General features: G+C 37.6%; 2 protein-coding genes and 1 pseudogene across 4 annotated transcripts; 2 read left to right on the forward strand and 1 right to left on the reverse strand.

Moving 5' to 3' along the window:
* The first annotated feature begins 202 nt into the window (after positions 1 to 202).
* LOC306881155 (zinc transporter ZIP6-like) lies at positions 203 to 10,885 on the forward strand (annotated as a pseudogene). Its single transcript, XR_013785895.1, has 11 exons — positions 203 to 490; positions 2,674 to 3,363; positions 3,518 to 3,662; positions 3,751 to 3,846; positions 4,281 to 4,450; positions 5,109 to 5,285; positions 5,390 to 5,477; positions 5,562 to 5,891; positions 6,490 to 6,570; positions 9,039 to 9,229; positions 9,612 to 10,885. The product of XR_013785895.1 is annotated as a zinc transporter ZIP6-like (transcript).
* A 2,884-nt stretch (positions 10,886 to 13,769) lies between these two features.
* Positions 13,770 to 23,055, forward strand: LOC306881157 (E3 ubiquitin-protein ligase TRIM63-like). 2 transcript variants are annotated; one of them, XM_079435082.1, is made up of 10 exons: positions 13,770 to 14,179; positions 14,625 to 14,797; positions 15,192 to 15,369; positions 15,464 to 15,559; positions 15,685 to 15,830; positions 17,922 to 18,009; positions 18,156 to 18,178; positions 18,279 to 18,403; positions 18,493 to 18,833; positions 20,338 to 23,055. In XM_079435082.1, exons 1-10 carry the CDS (start codon positions 14,015 to 14,017, stop codon positions 20,416 to 20,418), a joined length of 1,416 nt encoding a protein of 471 aa, XP_079291208.1. In that variant the 5' UTR covers positions 13,770 to 14,014; the 3' UTR covers positions 20,419 to 23,055. The 2 variants fall into 2 exon arrangements, with proteins under 2 accessions (XP_079291208.1, XP_079291207.1); XM_079435081.1 differs by having other exon boundaries at positions 13,797 to 14,179; positions 15,189 to 15,369; positions 20,338 to 20,610.
* On the reverse strand, positions 20,800 to 21,195 carry crha (corticotropin releasing hormone a; the record flags this gene model as incomplete). Its single annotated transcript, XM_079435096.1, has 1 exon — positions 20,800 to 21,195. The coding sequence occupies one exon, from the start codon at positions 21,193 to 21,195 to the stop codon at positions 20,800 to 20,802; it is 396 nt and encodes a 131-aa protein (XP_079291222.1).
* Positions 23,056 to 23,479: the final 424 nt, after the last annotated feature.

Genomic DNA, 23,479 nt, shown 5'->3' on the forward strand with positions numbered 1-23,479 from the left:
AAGGTTTTAAGGACATTTCACTTGATTGACTGTCAACAACGAATCAAACCATCAAAGACAAATATTTGCCATGTTAAATACAAGTTTGGTGGATGCTTGTCTAGAGAGAACTGCGCGGTCATGTGACTACTTCTAAACCAATCACATCAGCTTCCGACACTTCTCTAAAAAAAAAAAAAAAACAACCACCCTTCTCTAAAGTCGTCAGACTCGATCTCGGAGAGTCCGCTTTTTGATTCGTATAAAGAGGTATGTAATCACATCGAATCGGTAAGTAACGTTTTTTTTGTTTTGTTTCATAAACCGCTGTTAGTTCGGGAATGAGATGTAATCGCGTGCTCGTCTCTGAGACAAAAGACGCGCGCTATGTTTCCGGTTTTATGATGACGTGTCTTTGCACACGGTCCGGTCGAGGTGCTCGTGGTGTTGTGTGCAGAATCACCGTCTAGAACGCGCTTACTTTCGAGCGTGGAGCGCGTGTGGATTCCCGGTAAGCAGTAAATGGTGTTGATGTATGATCAGAGCCTTACGCGTGTAAACATATAATTAAGACGGGAGAAAAGAAGGAAGAAGGAAGCTGGCGACTAGGCCTCGTGACGCCTTCTGTTCTTCCACAACAGTTCTCATGCATCTGTTAAATTAGCAAAACGCGTTTTATTAATAGATCTCGGATTATAAACGAAATCGACCTACAACCCAAGTAACGTCATTAGTATGGTAAAAACGACGTGTTGTCGCAGTGTGTTTAGTGATGTAGAGAGTCAGAAACACCAGTGATAGAAGTGCAGCATTAGTGCTGTTTTCCTCAAGACAAAGATCACAATAATAGAATGTCAGGTAAACACTTCATCACAAAATCATCACTAATACCGTGTTTTATTTTTATTTATTTATTTTTGAGACTTCTTTCTTTCTTTTTGAGACTTATTTTATATTTTTTGTGTATAATCTCAGGGATAGGGAGCGTCGGTCCAGTTGTGCAGCTGTCCTGCAGAGTTTAGCTATAACTCTGATCAAACACAGATAAACAAGCAAATCAATGTCTTCAGGATTACTAGGGCTACTATGGGTGTTTTTCTTCCAGGGTTGGAGCTGAACTCTGCAGGACAGCGGCACTCCAGGATCATCGCCTATCCCCTGATCTATATGTATTTCCCCTTAAAAGGATTTTGGTGTGTTTCATCTAAGAGGTCTCGACCTTCTGTACAGCAGGAGCGAGGCCAGATTCAGAAATGTTTAAGTGGATGGGCCAAGTGTAGTGTATGAAAGCTGCATGCATGTAAAATTGCCAACAGAAAATACAGCACAAAGGTTCAAAACAAATATTTATTGAGCATTGATTAGGATTAATTTCAACATTCATTAATACATGATTAAAATTAGTTAACACTTGAGCCAACACAATAGCAATAAACTGTTGTATTTTTATTAACTACCATTAACAAAGATTAATTAATTGATGCGTTAACTAAAGGAAGTTTATTGTAAAGCATTACCTCAGTCTGAGACAACAGGGCTTCACATATGATCTCGTAATCAAGAGTCTGTCAGTTTGCATTCAAAGGAGAATAAACATAGAGGACCGTAGAAATATGCGCAGCTGCAAATATGCAGTTTGTTGTGGTGGAGAACAGTGTTTATTTCCACAAAGGACGAACTTCCACTGAAGTTTCCGATCTATAAATCTATCACCCACAGGTGGTCTGGCTTCATTTGTAGACGAGACTGATTGATATTTGTTTCACTATTTTCAAATTCAACACTAGTTTTACTATTATGTCCTTAAACATAACATTGTGGGTGGGACTAACAGAAACTGATGAATGGTTCATTTGACAAGTGTATGGTATGCACCTATAGGAAGAGGGAAAATTAAGAAACTGACTATATTTGACCTTGAAAATTTGCGTTTTATATATATATATATATATATTTTAAATAAATATAAAGTTATAGTGAAATAGACATATATTATTATTAGCGTTTAATAAATTACATCCATTTGGAAAATTGCCACCTTCTCATTGGGTGGGCCACATCTGAAAGTGGGTGGGCCCATGCCCACCCCGTGGCCTCACCACTGCTGTACAATATAAAAAAATCAATAAATTATTGTCTCATTTACTAATAATTGCGAGGATTATTCATATATGTACAGAGAACTTATCATGAAATATTTACGTGTAATTCACAACATGAGCATACGCAAGTGAATTTGTTATTAACCTCGTTCTAATGTTAATAGGTTTGGCATAGTTTAGATAAGTTACCACATACCCAAGATTAGTCATTTGCATAAAACATGCCCAAACCATATCCATATGTGTCTTCCACAAAACCTTTCCTTTACAATCGTCCTTCCTTTACATAATGATGAAATATCCATATATAAAATTTTATCCTAACAGATTTAAAGGGCATGTGGTTATTTTACTTATTCCTATATGTTTTCATAAATTTTGGAAACATTTGATGAAACATGATTTGTTTGTTTGTTAGTGAAAGAGACCTTTATTTTGAATATATTGAATTTATTTTCAACTAACTGTAGTTCAAAAACTATTCTTAATTAAATTTTTTAGTTTTTGAGTACCATTTTCTGTTTCAGAATTGCAATGTTGAAATTGTGCTATTACAGCATTGTGACAATAACGTAATATTTTTCTGTTTTAGAAAGCCAGTATGATTGGCTGGTGGTCATGCCTCTTTCCAGTGATGTCACTGACATTGCTGTGGGCATGTTCAGAGGGGGCAGGTTCAGACTGCAAGTCTGTGGCTATTGAGACTGGTCGGGTGGCAGAACAGACACAGCAGCGCCACCTACAGGCTCTGTTTGACAAGTACGGGCAAAACGGGAGTATCTCCTTAGAAGGCCTGCACAACCTACTAAAGGGAGTGGGGCTTGACCAAATCCGAAAAGTAATGGTCCATCACCGTGGCAATGGACATAATGACACACACAACCACGATCACCCGCACGCTCATGTGGACAAACTCACCACACGCACACATCCTGTCACCAGCAAGAAGGGGGATATTGACCATAACGTGGAGAAGACTGACCCCATCCCAAAAGTGCAGCCTGATCCCGCCTCTGGTAAGAAAAGCCAATCGGATGCTCATCACAATCTCTACATGAAGATGAATCAGGACTTGACCACAACTTTGACCACGCCATCCTACGTCACAAAATCGCGGCGGACCAATCGTAGTGCTGACTATGATTTAATGCAGGACCACGCCCCCTTTGACTCCACCCAGACCAATGTATCACAAAATAACCACACCCACCAGTCTGAGGACACACCCACCCATGCGCACGATGACCATGATCAGCATGGACTTGACCATTCAAGTCTAATGGTACACAGTTATTATTTTTATTTATTTACTTATTTTAATCATTTGTTTTTAACTTATGTATATTTGTTACACTGTTTATCTCTAAGCTTTTCCACAAACTCTTGAAAATCCCTGACATACTCCACTCACACAAGTCTTGCCTTTTCTCTTTCAGTGTCAAAATGCCTCCACAATCCTGCAGTCACATGGCATGACAAAGGAAATGGGTCTCTCTGTCAAGGACTTCAGTTACCTGTGCCCTGCCCTTCTCATGCAGATTGATTCCAATTCTTGCCTCCTGCATGACGATGACCATTCAGGTGAGCTTTTGATGATGTGATACATAAAGCTGTGTTTTTGTGTCACAATCGCAGTATTTGAGTCTGTATAACAATGTGCTTTTTTCAGATCATTCCCATCATCACAACCACCACCACCATCATCACAATCATCCACATAATCACACCAATGGCAGAAGCCCAAGGAATGCTTCAATTAGCATTGGTAAGTATGTGTTACTTAATATCTTTTGAGACTTAAGTTGAGTATTCATCTAGATTTGTTAAGTGTCATCTATTTATGCAAATGACATTTTGTATTAGGTTCAGCCAGAGGAAATCATACCTCTATGGGAGTCCGATTGGTTTAGTTATTATACATAAATGCGGGGATGCACAATATGAAAATAATTTTTGATTAGCAATAAATGTCCAATATTAAAATTTAATTTTTTGCTAAAGATTACATTTAACAGTGTTACTAAATTATGAGTGTTATAAAAGATAAACTTTGAGTGAGCATTAAATGATGGCAAAGGTAATCTTAATATAAAAATGATCATGAACAATTAAATATCCACTGATACCATAAAAATAACAAATGTGTGGTCCTATTGTGAAAAATACAGCCTTTTTAAAAATTGTGTGTTTGTGTTACAGCATGGGTAGGTGGGTTTCTCTCCATCACTTTGATCAGTTTGCTGGCGTTAGTTGGTGTGGTTTTGATCCCACTCATGAACCGAGTTTGCTTCAACTTCCTGCTGAGCTTCCTGGTGGCCCTTGCAGTGGGAACTCTGAGCGGAGACGCTTTCCTCCACCTCATACCACATGTAAGACACAAACTTACTTTCAAATTTAGTATTTAGTTTTTTTTCCTTCAGAAATCATTCCAGTTTGCTGATTTGATACTCAACAAAAGATTTCTCATTATTTACCAATGCTGAAAACAGTTGTGCACAGTTTTTTTGGAAACTGTGATAAGTTTGTAACTTTTGATCAATTTAATGCAAGCTTGGTGAATAAAGGGGAAGTCGTGGCCTAATGGTTAGAGAGTCGGACTCGTAATCCAAAGGTTGCGGGTTCGAGTCTTTTCGATTCGGGTTCGATTGTAGGTGGGGGGAGTGAACGTCCAGCGCTCTCTCCACCCTCAATACCACGACTGAGGTGCCCTTGAGCAAGGCACCGAACCCCCAACTGCTCCCCGGGCGCTGCAGCATTGGCTGCCCACTGCTCTGGGTGTATGTTCACTACTGTGTGTACACTTGGATGGGTTAAATGCAGAGCACAGTATGGGTCACCATACTTGGCCACACACCACTTACCTACCTACCTAAAAGTTAATTGCGTAAAAAAAAATCTTACTGACCCCAAACTTTTAAATAGAATGGTAGTGTGTATTATAGACATGTTTTTCTGTATTCTACAAATGAAAAAGTCTAAGGCATGTTATTTAAAATGTCTTTTTGACCTTTGATTGGTGTCTCTCAGTCTCAGGCTCATCACCAGCACGGCCACTCTGAGCATCACCACCATGGTGAAGAGGTGGAAGAGGATTCCCTTCGGCCGGTGTGGACGGGGCTCACAGTTCTGAGTGGAGTCTACATCATGTTCCTCATCGAACACTTCCTGACCCTCGGCAAAATGTACAAGGACAAAAAACAGAAGGTCAGAAAAGCAAGTATTCATTTCCTAAATGTTAGAACGACATAGATGTTGCATAGGTGTTCCTTGAATTTCTGTAGTTTAAAATATTATTTTAATGCTTGTAGGTGCAAAAGAGGGTTGACTTAGTCACAGAAGTTTTGGAATCTGAGAAACTGCCGTCATTAGAAGAAAATGACGTCAAGGCGACTGAGGGTAACATAACTTTTGATGCTTGTTAATGTTTATGCAGTCAAAATGAAACTGTCGTACATGATTTTGATATTTTTGTAACATCAGCTGCTGAAACAAATGGTGGAAGTGCATGTGGGCAGGGTGTTGCAGAGGAAGAGGTGGTGATGTTGGGGGCAGAGCTCTACAACGACGTTGACTGTGAAAACAAATGCCACTCCCACTTCCATGACACTGTTGGCCAATCAGATGAGCAACATCATCATCACCATGATTATCACCACATACTGCATCACCACCACTCCCAGAACCACCACCCGCACACACACACACACTCCTACTCGCTCCAGCACTTCCAGGAGGCCGGCGTGGCCACGCTCGCCTGGATGGTCATCATGGGAGACGGGCTTCACAACTTCAGTGACGGACTTGCCATAGGTACATTTTACACACATAGAACAAATGAAACAAATAGGGAAAAAAGTTTACGCCTCGAATACGGTCTGTATACGGTCTCGAATATACAGGCCTGGAATAAACTTGTTAGTGCACTTTTGAACTGCCTGTTTTTTTTTTTTCTATATTCACAAATCACATAAAGGCTTTCACAATTCACTTATATCTAGAGAGATTTAACTTTTTATTTTAACTTATTTAATTTCACTTTTTAAATATATCTTTATATAAATTAAAGTGAATAAATTATTCATTGTATTTCTTTATATATATTTAAAATATAATAAATAGTATATAAGAACAGTATAAAATATAATAATTTTGTTTTAACATTTACTTTTTTAATGCTATATATTTAGAAATTTATATAAATAAAAATAAATTCTTCATTTGTTCTCGAGTAATTTGACAATTGTATGTAGTTTGTATTAAGCATTGTTTTTTATATTATGCAGAAAATATATACATGCTGTGTATATATTAAAATTAATGTGTACTTTTTACATTGAATAAGATTCTCAAAAAATGTATACCAAGACATTTACACAGCATTTATAGATTGTGCAATTTTGTATTTCAGGGGCGGCTTTCACTGAAGGTTTGTCCAGTGGTCTTAGTACCTCAGTCGCTGTGTTCTGCCATGAGCTTCCTCATGAGCTTGGTAAGACATTGTCTGTCATCACGGTGACCGTTTTGTTTGACTTTAGAATAGGGCTGAACGATATGGACAATTTATATCACAATATATTTCTTAATTTTGGTCAATATGATATAATTCCAATATCACTATTTAAAAAAAGCCTTATTAAAAACACCCACAACAGATGTCTGTACCTACAAACTTATGAAAAATGAATTTGCCAAGTCTATGAAACCTCCTATAAAACTATATACTGGTAATATTTTAGGGAGAAAAAAAACATACAAATAAATTAATTGTAGCTTCCCCCGGTAACTTCACGAGCACAACAATTCTTTGATGACTGGCGATTTATTGACTGGTTCATAACCAACCGACTTGAGAACTGCACAAATGTAGAATAAAACAAAGAACATAAAACATCACTGTCAAATAAACATCTGACTCACCTTATTAATATCTTTAACTTCAAACTATAGGCTAACATACACTACCAGTCAAAAGTTTTCGAACAGTAAAATTTTGCTCTTTAAAGCATTTCCTTCTTCTCACCAAGCCAGTAAAAAAAAAAACCCAGTAACATTTTGAAATATTTTTACTATTTAAATTACTTTTCTATTTGAAAATATTTTAAATGCAAGTTATTCATGTGATTTCAAAGCAGAATTTTTAGCATCATTACTCCAGTCACATCACATGATCCTTCAGAAATCATCCTAATTTTCTGATTTGCTGCTCAAAAAACATTATCTTCTTGAAAACAGCGGGGTAGAATTTTTTTCAGGTTTCTTTGATGAATAGAAAGTTCAGAAGAACAGCATTTATCTGAAATAGAAATCTTTTGTAACATTATAACTGTCTTTATCATCACTTTTAATCAATTTAAAGCATCCTTGCTAAATAAAAGTATTAATTTCTATAATTTCTTTCCACCCCAAAAAAAGAAGAAAAAAAAAAACATTTAGCCAAGCTTTTGAATGGAATAGCGTATAATGTTACAAAAGCTTTTTATTTCAGATAAATGCTGATCTTTGGATCTTTCTATTCATCGAAGAATCCTGAAAAAAAAATTCAACTGTTTTAAATATTGATAATCGGCAAATAAGCATATTAGAATGATTTCTGGAGGATCATGTGACACAGAAGACTAGAGTAATGATGCTGAAAATTTAATAGAAAGCTATTTGAAATAGTAAAAATATTTCACAATTTACTTTTCTTTTTTTCCCCCTGTACTTTGATCAAATAAATGCAGGCTTGGTGAGCAGAAGAGAATTCTTAAAGGGGTCATCGGATGCAAAATTCACTTTACAAGTTGTTTGAACATAAATGTTTGTTGGAAGTGCGTGTACACATCCATCCTATAATGATAATCTACCCAGTGTTTTTTTTTTTTTTATAAATCCCTATTTTTAAATCCCCTTTCTCAAATCAGGCTGTTCTGAGATTCCTGTCAGAATGACGTAGTTCTGCACAGGCTCCTCCCACAATAGTTGATTGACTCGACCGTCTTACCTTAGACCTGCCCTGAGTGAGCTGAGAGAGCTCTCTGCCATTATGTCGACTCCGGTGCAGGTGAAGACAATATGTTTCAGGTTGAGCGATTGAGGTGTTTTGCTGTTGGATGTAATAATGAACATAGCAGTCGTCATTAACTCCCGACATCTGAACTGCTGAAGACACAGAGGATTAACGTTACTTCCATTTTGAAGGGAATGCGCTGATCCCCGATCTACATAAATGTGTCTGTTCGCGCAAATCATTCGTGATCCAGCCTAATCTATAGAATACGTGAGTATACGATTTTTTTTTATTAATCTTTGTAAATCGCCTTTCCTTATAACGTGCTAGTTAGCCAATTTCGCAGCTAAAGTAAACCGTACTTTTGACTGGTAGTGTAAGCCGATTATTCTTATAGATTGAAACAAATGTGCTTCAGCCAGGATATGAAAAGTGCTCCGAGTTGCTGCAGAAAAAAAATAAAAAATTGAGCAACAAAAATATATTGCTGGAGATGGGCTTATTGACAATGCAAACTGATTCTCTGCCAGCAGGAGGCGCTTTGAGAGCGGTAGAACTAGCCGTTTCCCCAGCAATGGCTGTACAAAGCAGCTCCGCTCATGAACGCTACATTATCAGATAAAATGAAAACGCCATCCACAGTCGGTTCCCGTCAGAGATACATTCGTATAAAACACCTGTGCAGCGTTTTGATTTTGAAATGTGCTCATGTTAATTCAACGAAGTCAAACGCCACACACAAATCAATGTATGGAAAGCACTGGTAATGTATATCCGAAATGTTTAAAAATCATATCGTCGTTATTGAAAAAAAATTAATCGCTATACATATTGATATGTGTATATATTTAGAAATGTATCAGTGTATGGAATTGGCAAAGCAATCAGAAGTCAGGTTGTTGTTCATCACATTGCTTTGGAATGTTTTTTTTCGTTCTCACTCAACTGCCTTGTCCTCTTTTACACAGGTGATTTTGCAGTCTTGCTGAAGGCAGGTATGTCAGTACGACAGGCCATCCTGTACAATCTGCTCTCAGCCCTGATGGGATATTTGGGTATGATCACAGGCATTCTGATCGGTCATTATGCTGAAAATGTTGCCACATGGATCTTTGCTCTCACGGCTGGGTTATTCATGTACGTCGCTCTTGTGGACATGGTGAGTAGCATTCAAACAGAGAAATGCCCAACTATTAAAAACATTGTTAATTGAAATACAGCTGAAATAAAATAAAATCTTTAATGAAAAACTAAAACCTGAATTCATTTTACGTTGAAGTGCAAAATTACTGTCTAAAAATAAAACCAAAACAAAATTAGCAAATTTAAATAAACTGAAAATATATAACCCCTTTTCAAAATATTAATAAAAACTGTACAAAAGAACACTTCATTTTTATTTTCAACATGTATAGTATCTAATTATCTATTTTAAGGTATTTTTATTGTGAATTTTATTTGCAACATACACATTATGGGGATTTGTGTTTGTCTAGTTGAAACAGTGATCTCTAAAATGTACCTTTTTTTGTGTTTTGTAGGTACCTGAGATGTTACACAATGACGCGAGCGAAGCAGGCTTCAGTCACTATGGCTTCTTTCTCCTGCAGAATGCTGGGATACTCCTGGGCTTCGGCATCATGCTTATCATTGCTGTTTTTGAGCATAAGATACAACTTGACATTGGCTTCTGACCTGAGGACCATTCAATAACTTTTTCCATCACTCAACAATAACATCTGCTAACGCTGCTCTTTGGCCCTGAATTTTGCTTACCTGGTGTCCACCTGTTCAGATCTGATTTAATCTGTGAAAAGGTGGCAGCGGCTTAATATGCACAAATAATTGTCGTCTTATATGTGGTTTGTGGGAGTAAAAGTATTTATAAGTGTTGAGTGTTACAATTTTAGTATAAAAAGGAACTTGAACCACATTAAGAATGTGGAGATGTTTTATTTTTGTTACAGTGTTGTACGGTAGCTATTGAAGCGAGTTACATTGTTTATTTTGCACATGCTGTCCCTCCAACATTCCAGTAAAGTATTGAGTATCCCATGATGCCTTTGTCTGATTTCTGTCCAAACTGTATTTGAACTTGCCAAAGAGTATATACTGTAATATTATTGAAGTAAATGGATATTCTTGATAAGATGCTAAAGATTGTTCTTTACAATGTTGTTAATGGCTAAGTGGTTTTAAAGATGAAATTTAATAGGACGTTATATCACAGCAAAGATAATTTAAATAAAAATGATAAATGAGTATGTATAATTAAGTTTCCGATATCAACTGATAAAATATGAAGCACTGACCAGTAGTGATATTAAATAACTAATATATCAACCAGTAACCATTAAATAAGTAATAATTTGTGTACATTATTCAAAGGTTTGGGGTCAGTGAGATTTTTCTAAATACTTTTAAGCAAGCATACATTAAATTGACAAATGTAATGCAAGCATGCATCAAAAGTGACAGTGAAGACTGTTACAATAGATTTAATGTTTTTTTTACTTTCTAGGATATCATGAAAAAGGTCAATATATATATTTTTTTTGTTATTTTAGTACTTCATACTATATGGATGTGAAATATATATTGAATTTATTTTTATATGTATATGTGTGTGGCTGTACATACATGTAGTTGTTTTTTGGGGTTTGGCTTAGTGTTATGTTAGAAGCATTATTAAACTCATACCTTTTGTTGTTTTAATATTTTGAATTGGTTTTAGCTTAATTTTTTTGTTTTCATTTAAATGTTTAGTATTGAAATGTTGCATCCATTTGTAAATTTTATTAAATTTCTTTATTTTAAAGAACTTAAATATGCGTATATAGTATTTACATAGTTTTTACTTTTAGTTTTAGTTACTTTTTCTTATTTGTAAGTCGCTTTGGATAAAAGCGTCTGCTAAATGACAAAGTAAAGTAAAAGTAAAAGCATGGAGGCAATCAGCCTGTGGCACTGCTCAGGTATAATGGAAGCCCAGGTTGCTTTGATAGCGGCCATCTTTCAGGTCATCTGCATTGTTGGGTCTGGAGTCTGTCATCTTCCGCTTGACAATACCTCATAGATTCTCTTTGGGCTTCAGGTCAGGCGAGTTTGCTGGCCAATCAAGCACAGTAACACCATGATCATTGAACCAGCTTTGGGTACCTGTGGCAGTGTGGGCAGGTGCCAAGTCCTGCTGGAAAATGAAATCTGCATCTCCATAAAGCTTGTCAGCAGAAGGAAGCATGAAGTGCTCTAAAATGTCCTGGTAGATGGCTGCGTTGACTGTGGACTTCAGAAAACACAGTGGACCAACACCAGCAGATGACATGGTAGCCCAAATCATCATTGACTGTGGAAAGTTCACATTGGACTTCAAGCAACATGGATTCTGTGCCTCTCCACTCTTCCTCCAGACTCTGGGACCTTGATTTCCAAATGAAATACAAAATTTACTTTCATCTGAAAAGAGGACTTTGGACCACTGAGCAACAGTCCAGTTCTTTTTCTCCACAGCCCAGGTAAGACGCTTCTGACGTTGTCTCTGGTTCAGAAGTGGCTTGGTAGCCCTTTTCCTGAAGACGTCTGAGCGTGGTGACTCTTGATGCACTGACTCCAGCTTCTGTCCACTCCTTGTGAAGCTCTCACAAGTGTTTGAATCAGCTTTGCTTGACAGTATTCTCAAGCTTGCGGTCATACCTGTTGCTTGTGCACCTTTTCCTACCCAAATTCTTCCTTCCAGTCAACTTTGCATTTAATATGCTTTGATACAGCACTCTGTAAACAGCCACACCTTTCAGTAATGACCCTCTGTGACTTACCCTCTTTGTGGAGGCCATCAATGTTTGTCTTCTGGATCATTGCCAAGTCAGCAGACTTCCCTATTATTGTGGTCTCAAAGATCAAGAGATACTAGGAATTTATACTGTAGGGATGGTCATTTAATTAAACTTTAGTCAAAAGTTTGGCTACACAAGACATGAGAATTATTAACATGCTCTGATGTGATTTCATGGAGAATCTTTATGAACAGAGACTGACTATAAAAGTATATCATTAAACCGAAGAGGACACATTTCACTTCTGCTTTTCTCTAATTAGAATTGAGCTTGTGAGCACACCATGATGACATGATAAGCCATAAATTCACCCACATTATTTAAAACTACTGCACAGGATAGCTTCTTCCAATTTAGCATAAGTTATTTTCATTTCGTCAATAGAGTATAAAATATTAATATATTGTATAAAATACATTTATTTCTGTATGATACAGTTCATACCTGTTTCTCAGTCCTCTCTGCAGCAGCTGATACAGTCTTCTGGTTTTTGTGTTCATCCACCATGCACATATAACATATACAGAACTGGTCAGTACGACAGAAAATTTCCTTCAGTTTATCACGCTGAGGGCAGATCATCTCTTTTAATTCTCCAATGGCATCTGTCACTTTGTGTCACTTGCCAGAGTGAAATTCTTCATGACGATCAAAATGATTCTGACAGTAAGATTCCAGACACACCAGACAGGACTTGATGGCTTTATATTTTCTCCCAGTACAGACGTCACACTCCACATCTCCAGATCCAGAGTAACACTGAGCCGGACGAGCAGCTTGCAGTTTTATCTTCTTGAGTTTCTCCAGCACTTCATCCAGCATGGTGCTTTTACCTAAACCAGGTCTTGGAGTGAAGGTCTGTCTGCACTGAGGACAGCTGTAGACTCCCTTCTGATCCCAGTAACCTGTAATACAGCTCATACAGTAACTGTGTCCATAGGTAAGGGTCACTGGATCCTTTAGTAGATTCATACAGATTGAACAGCTGAACTCATCCTGAGCCACTGAAATACTGGATTCTGCCATTTTACAGTGTGTAGACAAATAAACAGAGACACAGAACTGTTAAATTCCCTTGTTTCCTGGTTTTGTGTTAAAAGAGACGTGTGCAATACCGTTGTGTTTGTACGTGAGACAAACCTGCAAACTATAATAAAAAAGGTTCCATTTATTAACATTAGTTAACAACATTAGTAAACATGAACTAAGAATGAACAATACTTCTACAGCATTTATTAATCTTAATGTTAATTTCAGCATTTACTGATGCATTATTAAATTCACAAGTTGTGTTTGTTAACATTAATGTCGTGTGAACTAACATGAGTAAACAATGAACAACTGTATTTTCATTAACTAACATTAACAAAGTTGAATAGTGTAATAAATGCATTGTTCATTGTTTGTTCATGTTAGTTAATACATTAACTAATGTTAATAAATGGAACCTTATTCTAAAGTGTTACCGGTCCACAAGTTCAGTAACTGGAAAATATAATGCAATACTAAACAACTAGATGGCGATCTAACACTGTTTTCATGTCAGTGTGCTATTCTAGCAGTGATTAGTAAAACCTGTAAAAATATTTTAAAGCAAACAAACAAGTTTTCTACATAAATTAATATTTATCTACAAAACCAGTGCCGATCATTTCAGCAAAAGCTTTCAAATTAAACATTTCTGAGACGATTAGAATCAAAACAAAAATGGAAGTGCAAAGGAATCTTCTTTACACCATACGGACTTAAGTTGAATTTTAACAAGAAAATCATCTCATTAACTTGCATGGGAAAAGATGACTGGTTCCAGGGGTATGCGTGATTCCCGGACTCGTAGGGGAGGTTTGCGAGCTTGTGGTGGGGGTCAGACAGCTGTCCGGTCTCGCTCAGTGCAGTTTTCATATATGGTCACGTAATCATGGCAACCTTGACGTACCCATTCTAAAAACAGACCAGACACTACAGGAGCGCTTGGAGGAAGGTGACGAAGCGTTATGCGTCCCACACGGGGAGACAACGTTACCTCTGCATTTCTTTTATAAGAAAATAAAAATAAACAGAGCAGCCAGCACACACCAGAGTGTGTTCACCAAGCGCGTGCGCTCCGCGTGATGAGCGTGGGTTTGGATTATTGGTGCCCAAGAACGCGCGAGACCATGGATAATTTGGAGAGGCAGCTGATATGCCCTATTTGCCTTGAAATCTTCACCAAACCGGTGGTGATCTTACCGTGCCAGCACAACCTTTGCCGCAAATGTGCCAATGACATCTTTCAGGTACCAATATATGTACACCTTAAAGTTAACTTTTTTTTTTTAGAGCATGCTGTTTCATAACACAATATATTTAATTAAACATCTTGAGAAGCTGGTATATGGACAGTTAGTATAGGCCTATTACTGGTTCAGGATTGTGTGGTGCTTGGAATGGCTTGGAACAACCAGTTTAGACTAGCTAATTCTTTCTAAAATGTTCCAAAAGTACCAGTTTAAACTTGATTTTTCCAGTGGTGATTTTAAAATCAGCAGCTGTACTGCTGCATAATGATGGCAACTTGTTATAACTTATATGTAATACATATTTGTGTGTGTGCAACTGGAGAAGTTGGTCAAGTTATGGGTGATTTCATTCTTCCACTGAGAGCAGATCTAATATAGACCTAGTATATTCCATTTCCTTGCAAGGATATTTTTTTAAATTATGTACTTGTGTGTGTTTTAGGCCTCAAACCCCTACTTGCCCACACGAGGAGGTTCTTCATTGAGCTCTGGTGGCCGGTTCCGCTGCCCATCCTGTAGACATGAAGTGGTTCTGGATAGACATGGAGTGTATGGCCTGCAGAGGAACCTGCTGGTGGAGAACATCATAGATATGTACAAACAGGAATCCAGCAGGTACTGTTACTATAACTAAACCTTCCAGCTTCCTATTCTCCTCCAATCATTTATGCTGTATAATCATTTGGAATCCTACTGAACCCATACTTTCCTCCCATTCTATTCTATTCTATTATTTCAGCACGTTGTCAGTTTGTGTATGTGTTGGGCTATATTTATAAGTAGGCCAATGTGACAGGAGCTATTTCAGACACACTTTCTGTGTTTATCAGTTGCCCCAACACACACACACACACATTTGGAAACACATCATCATGAACAACAGCAGTTACTTTCACTTCTCTCTCTCTCTCTCTTTTTGAAGATTCATATTCTATTCACTATATACTTATATCCATTTTAAGAACTAGTAGGTCTAAAGGTTATTTATTTAAAATCTCTCTGTCAGCAGCAGTAAGCCTGAACCAGAACTGAAGAACGATGTGTTGATGTGTGAGGAGCATCAGGATGAGAAGATCAATATATACTGTATGACCTGCTCTGTTCCCACTTGTTCACTATGTAAAGTTTTTGGGAGTCATCAGTCCTGTGAAGTTGCTCCACTGAAATCTGTCTACGAAACACAGAAAGTGAGACTGCTTTAAATAGATCTTTCTCCCTGCACCTCCGTATTAAATCTTTACGATGATTGATCGGTTTATATTCATGTGGTTGTGTGTGTAGACCGAGTTGTCTGATGGCGTTGCCGTGTTGGTTGGCAACAATGACAGAATTCAGGGTATCATCAGTCAGCTAGAGGAAAGCTGCAGATCTGTAGAGGTCAGTATGTGTGTGTGTTATCAGCAGCAATAACTATTTTTTTTCTGTTGAACATTTCATCAAAACTTTCAGTTATTACATTATGGTCTAAGTAATGATATCAGTGCATGTGTTATTGTGTGTAGGAGAATGGTCGTAGGCAGAAGTCTCGTGTATGTGAGTGGTTTGATCGTCTGTACGCTCTTCTGGAAGAGCGCAGAGGAGAACTTGCACTGAAGATCACCGCAGAACAGCAAGAGAAACTTGACTACATCGGTGGCCTACAGCGCAAGTACATGCACACATACAAAAATGCTGCACACTATACACAAAAATAAACAAGTATTTCTACAATAGTCTGATGAAAAATTCTAAATATACTTCATATACAGTACATACATACATACATACTGTGGGGCAAATAAGTATTTGATACACTGCCGATTTTTCACGTTCTCCCACTTACAAAGAATGGAGAGATTTGTCATTTTCATCGTAGGTACACCTCAACTGTGAGAGACAGAATATAAAAAAAAAATCCAGAAAATCACATTGTATGATTTTTAAATAATTAACTTCCATTTTATTGCATGAAATAAGTATTTGATCACCCACCAACCAGTAAGAATTCTGGCTCTCACAGACCTGTTAGTTTGTCTTTAAGAAGCGCTCCTATCCTCCACTCATTACCTGTATTAATTTTACCTGTTTGAACTCGTTACCTGTATAAAAGACACCTGTTCACACACTAAATCAATCAGACTCCAACCTCTCCACTATTGGCAAGACCAAAGAACTGTCTAAGGACACTAGGGACAAAATTGTAGACCTGCACAAGGCTGGGATGGGCTACAGGACAATAGGCAAAAAGCTTGGTGAGAAGGCAACAACTGTTGGTGCAATTATTAGAAAATGGAAGAAATTCAAGATGACTGTCAATCTCCCTCGGACTGGGGCTCCATGCAAGATCTCGCCTCATGGAGTATCAATGATCCTGAGAAAGGTGAGGGATCAGCCTAGAACTACACGGGAGGACCTGGTCAATGACCTGAAGAGAGCTGGGACCACAGTCTCAACGGTTGCCATTAGTAACACACTACACCGTCATGGATTAAAATCCTGCAGCGCGCGCAAGGTCCCCCTGCTCAAGCCAGCACATGTCCAGGCCTGTCTAAAGTTAGCCAAAGGATGATCCAGAGGAGGCATGGAAGGTGGTCATGTGGTCAGATGAGACCAAAATAGAACTTTTTGGTATAAACTCCACTCGCCGTGTTTGGAGGAAGAAGGATGAGTACAATCCCACCACCATCCCAACCGTGAAGCATGGGGGTGGAAACATCATGCTTTGGGGTGCTTTTCTGCAAGGTGACAGGACAACTGCACCATATTGAGGGGAGGATGGATGGGGCCATGTATCACGAGATTTTGGGCAACAACCTCCTTCCCTCAGTAAGAGCATTGAAGATGGGTCGTGGCTGGGTCTTCCAGCATGACAATGACCCCAAACACACAGCAAGGGCAACTAAGGAGTGGCTCCGTAAGAAGCATTTCATGGTCCTGGAGTGGCCTAGCCAGTCTCCAGACCTGAACCCAATAGAAAATCTATGGAGGGAGCTGGAACTCTGTGTTGCCTCTGTAATTGTAAACAAAGGTTTCTGTACCAAATATTAAGTATTTTTCTATTGTATCAAATACTTATTTCATGCAATAAAATGGAAGTTAATCATTTAAAAATCATACAATGTGAATTTCTGGATTTTAAATATTCTGTCTCTCACAGTTGAGGTGTACCTACGATGAAAAATACAGATCTCTCCATTCTTTGTAAGTGGGAAAACTTGAAAAATTGGCAGTGTATCAAATACTTATTTGCCCCACTGTATATACACATTGATAAATGTTAAATGTTCATGATAATTGTTAATTAAATTTTTTCATCTATCTGCTTCACTCAAAGTTTTTTAAGTGTCCTTTACAGCATGTTTTCTCTTTGTTTCCATAAGTACAGTGGCATGCAAAAGTTTGGGAACCCCTTGCAGAATCTGTGAAAATGTGAATAATTTTAACAAAATAAGAGCTCATACAAAATGCATGGTTTTTTTTATTTTGTACTGTCCTGAGTAAGATATTTTGCTTAAAAGATGTTTACATATAGTCCACAAGACAAAAAAAAATAGCTGAAATTATTAAAATAACCCCCTTCAAAAGTTTGGGAACCTTGGTTTTTAATACTGTGTGTGGTTACCTGGATGATCTACGACTGTTTTTTGTTTTGTAATGGTTGTTCATGAGTCCATTGTTCGTTCCCAAACTTTTGCATGCCACTGTGTTTATGCAGGCGTATGTTTACACACTCTGCTAATCACAGCAATCACCTATGCAGGTACAGAGAGCACCTGGATAACACAGCCAAATTAGTGGAGACAGGATTTCAGACGATGGAGGAATCTGAGATGGCCATCTTCCTGCAGGTCTGCCAAGATTTTTTTATTGTAGTCTTGCATGCTTTTTTTTATCAGAACACAAAGTAATTTAATATGTTACATATTAGAAAAGACAGCATGTTTTTCCTAAGCAATGCAATACTAAGTTTTTAATCTACATGTTTCTCTAACAGAACACGAAGCCTCTACTACAAAAGTGAGATTCAATTAATCATTTTACTGATTATAACTTTTTTTTAAACTTGTAGACACTTCTCTATTATGCCATTTTATTCATTCTGTCTTCTTCATCTCAGGATAGCAGAAGGCAGGAATGTGTCTCATTTAGAAAAGGTGGAACGTGGATATGAAAAAATGGATCATTTCACTGCAAACTTCAGCCCTGAACAAAGAGCAATACTCAGTATAGATTTTACCAAGGGTAAACTATCCCTAATCTTAATTTAGGGTTGTCAGTTTTTTTTTTTTTATCTATTTTTTTATAGAAGATCTTTCTCTCTGTTATTGTAGATGGTGACGACAATGAAGAGGATGATGACGATGATGAGGAAGAATTAGCAAGTACTGCTAATCCAGAGACTCAGACATCTTCAGTGGCTACGCCTGCCCCGGGCCAGCAGAGACAAACCCCTGTACCGAACCCTCCACCCATGGCAACTTCAGGGGCTACACCCATCCCATCCCCGCAGAGACAAACCCCTGTACCGACCTCTCCACCAATGGCAGCTGACTCCACCCAGATGTCATCAAAACCTAGCCAATCAGTGAACACCAATGCAGCAGAGAACACACCCGTATTTACACTCACTCCAGATGTCAGTCACAACTCTTCTACAGACGCACCTGCTCAGGTAAAATTCTGTCAACTTTAAGGTCTTTGCACACTGAGTCCGAAATTTTCACACGTTAAAAATAAATACGACCTCACGTTGTGTCAGTCACGTTTACACACTGCCTCCGAAACTTTCGTCCATCATAAAAGAATTCGGATCAGGTTCGATTTTCTGCGTTTTCAGATCCGTAGCATGCACTTTGATAGGAAAGGATGACAAATACGGAAAAAAAACGAAAAAAATGCATACGAAATTTTGCACTTGGTGTGCAAGGACCTTTACACTCATCCATATTTGTAATGTCTTGGAATTGTGATCATTTAATACAATTTTTTAGGATTGGTCTGTAAATGTTTTTAAACTTCAGTTAGTGAAAGACTCAGATAAACATCTGAGGACGGATAGGCATCATAAACAGTGGCTGCTGTATTGGGATCATCTTATATTTTGCTGAGATTACCTTATGATTCAAACTAACATGGCAATTTATAACTTTTATGTTTTGTTGAATTGGTATTGGTTGCTAATTTATATGATCTCATTCCTACGTTTTTGTATCATCTGGTTACATCCTAGTGAGTTAATAGTGGACCTTCATGCTTACTTTTTACTAAAAACCTGACAGTGCAAGACCACACCAAAATATGGACACTTTTGTAGTTTATTTTCCTTTGTTTTATATTATGGGATTTAAAATGAGTCAAGTTACTTTTTGTAAAACAAAGTATAACGTGTTGACAAAATTATAATTTTCTACTGCACAAGTTTTCTTACAGAATTCAACATGTTGAAAAGTGAAAATGTTAGCCATGTCAGATGTAGGACATTCATGAAAAGATAGATTTTACTTTTTCAACATTACCAACTTTTACATAGTTCATATGTTTTTATTTATGTATTTATCATTTTTCATGTCACCTTGTCTCTCAAAACTAAAGCAAAATTGAGAACATAAAATGCAACTGCCTGGCTGGGAAGAGTGTAACAATCTTTTCTACAAATCTACAGATCATGTCTTTTGGCCACATTATTAGCCACAAGAGATTTCATGAATGTCACAATATCATTCTCATATATGCTTTGGTAAATTCAGTTACTTATATTAATCCGAAACCAGAAAAAAAACGGAGTAATAACTAAAAGTGTCCTGAGAAATACAACTAAACAGAATTAAAGAACAATACAAACACTGTCCATCCAGAGGCTGTCCATCATTAAAATGGGATTTAAACATGGGGAATAGGCTTTGTAGTTTTAGAATCTTGTTGTTTAAGTTTTTGTCCCAAAATAGCTGTGAGGACTAAACCAGAATAATCCTGAATTACGAGTGGCAATCAAAAAACACCTAAATGCCAAACTCTACCCTTTTAGGTCATTTAAAAACTTTTTCATATGACCACCGATAGATGCTGTATTCTGTTATGATCACAAATCACTATGAAAACCTTTTTGCTTTGTTTCCGTTTATCTGTCCAGCCATCACCATCTGTCTTTTCCCATCTCACTTTCTCCTTCTTTTTAGGTAACTGCGAGTCCCAACCAGACATCTGAGGATGGCCCACACCACGTCTTCTCTTTTTCCTGGTTAAATATGCCAAAATAATACTAGACTATGTTAAACCTGACGTTCCAGAAAGCCTATTGTACTTCATAACTAGGCTAATATTTTGTTACTTTCACATAAATATACATTTAATAGCAAGGTAGGAATTGAAAAAAAGAAAATATATTATTGATAGGCTAATATTTTCTGTAGTAGCTGACTAAAATGCTAAATAAAGGATTATGAACGTGTTGTCTTTTGTATATGTTAATACTGAAGATATGCCTGCCTGTTCCAATTACTTAAAATAAATAAAAGGAAAAGGCCTACAAAAAGAATTAACAAATTATGCAGAAGAGATAACTCTGAACATGTCTTATAGAAATTAACATAAAACATATGCGTATACATATAATGTAACTGTGTAAACCACGTAGCTTATTATTTTCCTAAATCGTCCATAATCTTGCGGTTGTCGCTCGCGCGCTGGGCCAGTTGTTCGGCTCGCGCCATCTGCAGCACCTCGCGCAACAGGTGAAAAGTCAGATCCAGCGAAATTGGCGGATCCTCAGACCGGCGCTCCCGCTCCTCGAGGCTGTTCACGATCCCGTTACCGACACGACCGAGCTTACCTCCTAACAGCCGCTGCGTGAGCTGCAGCTGAAGAGCCTCGGTGCGTGACGGTGATCTCCGGTCGGCGTTGTCCAGCCTGATGAAGTACTCCTCTCCTGAGCGCATCAACACCGGCAGCTGCGTGTTCGTGTGTCCGGGAGCGGATCCAGAAAGCGAGACGAAGACACCGAGAGACACAGCAGCGAGTAGCACGTGCAGCTTCATTGATGCAAACTCCCTGTAATCTGAATAAGCGTAATATAATAGGAGATAAAAACCTGATGACTTTTTTTCTTTCCTTTTTTATTATTTAATGTGTGCATGACAACTTTTATAGCCTATACCATAAAAGGCTATTTCTATAGGCCCATATAGCCTAGCTATGCGTGCTCTAAAAGTCTGAGACTACTAGAAAATGCTTTTCACTTTTTTTTTGTATGAACTGAAAATATTATTTTCCGATTGAGCATTTTTTTTTTATATGCGGGCAGTTAGGCTACACGCTTTCACGTTTCATGCATTTTGTTTCCCTTTTTTGCAGTGTAGTCTAGTCTCACTTAAATTTTCAAAGTTCTGTACCTCATTTCTGGCTTTAAGAATAAAAAGTGGGCTCAGACTTTTGATTCGATTTCATTATAAACAAGTATTTCAGTTAACCAACACTTTCTTACACAGCTCATCAACTAAGCTTAAGTTAACATGTCATGTCAAAAGCTATAATTTGAGTTCATGCTTACCCCAGTCGGTGTCCTCCGGAAAGTACTTCGTTTGGGAGAGTCGCTTGTCGGTGCAGCTCGAGCATCGGTGGGGTTTATTTATATGAGCCGAAGAGCATCTTATTGAGATGACAGAATCACCGGAATGAGTCATGCAATATTTGGCTGCAGTTCGAGTAAATCCAAAATGAAAATGCTCTTGCATTCCGTCGTGTGTTTAGTTCACGCTGTAGATTTAATCGAGAGACAGTCTCTTCTGAATTAACCGGGACTTTGTTAATTCGTGTTAATGAATCTGATTCAACCGCCGGTAATTGAGAGACTCTGCTGCTGACGCACTGACGCGCCGAGGGAGAGCAGCGCAGCACCACCTGCTCAAATCACTGGCACCGATGCGCGCAAGATCTGACACACGAACAATCAATCCAGGGTACGGGGTCAGAGGACCTCCCACGCGGGATCAGCTGATTTACATTTTACCCTAAATAATCACCAACATGGACAAAATTCATTCATCCATTTTTATTTATTTCAAATTGCATGTCGTGGGAATGCTGGAGCACAAACATGAATGCCCAGCAGTGACTACAGGGACTTTCTTGCTGTGAGGGGACAGTTACTGAGTCACCACCCTGCATTATACTAATAATGTATTCATGTGCATGCTTTATTTAGGAGGAACAGGTGCTTTTTCTTTTAGTACAGTGGTTCTCAAACCTCTCCATGAAGTATCCCCCTGCACTGCACATTTTGTTTGTCTCCCTATATCTGATAAACCCACTTCAGGTCTTGCAGTCTCCACTAATGAGCTGGTGAGTTGAATCAGGTGTGATAGATGAGGGAGACATACAAAATGTGTCTTAAGTCGCTGGGGTATATTTGTAGCAATAGCCCAAAATACATTGAATAGGTCAAAATTATCTATTTTTCTTTTATCCCAAAAATCATTAGTATATAAGATCATGTTCCAAGAAGATATTTAGTGAATTTCCTACCATAAATATATCAAAACTTAATTTTTGATCAGTAATATGCATTGCTAAGAACTTCATTTGGACAACTTTAAAGGTGATTTTCTCAATATTTAGATTTTTTTTGCACCATCAGATTCCAGATTTTCAAATAGTTGTATCTCGGTCAAATATTGTTCGATCCTAACAAACCATATCAACGGAGTGTGTATTTAGAAATGTAGAAATCGCTATTTCGAAAAACTGACACTTCTGGTTTTATGGTCCAGGGATTTCATGCAATTTTCATGGATTTCATGCAATTTCATAAATTATCTATAGGCTTACGTTTGTTAAAAAGATGTCTTTTACCGTTTTTTTCTGCTAATAAATTGTTTATTAAAGGGATAGTTCACCCCAAAATGAAAATTCTGTCATCATTTATTCACTATTTATTGCACCCTGTATGAATTTATTTCTGCTGAACTCAAAAGAAGATATGTTGAATAAACCGTTTTTGATCCCCATGAATTCCATATTTTTCTATCCTATAGAAGTCACTGCTACTTGTTACCAACATTCTTAAAAATATATCTGGTTTTATGTTCAACAGAAAAAAGAAACTCAGGTTTGGAACTTGTAAATTGGCAACATTTCTGCATGTGTGAATTTCCGCTGTATGAAATAATTATTAATGAATGTTTTCTGAACTTTCAAAAGGTCCAGTTTGTTTGTTTGTATAGGCTATATCCATTTTATTTATTTATTTATTTTAACCTTTTTCTTGGTTATAAGGGAACATTCGTTTTTCATTTTGCAAACATTGTTACTTTTGAATGTTCT

This window comes from Barbus barbus (genome assembly GCF_936440315.1).
Source record: "Barbus barbus genome assembly, chromosome: 15".
Classification (NCBI taxonomy): Eukaryota; Metazoa; Chordata; class Actinopteri; order Cypriniformes; family Cyprinidae; genus Barbus; species Barbus barbus.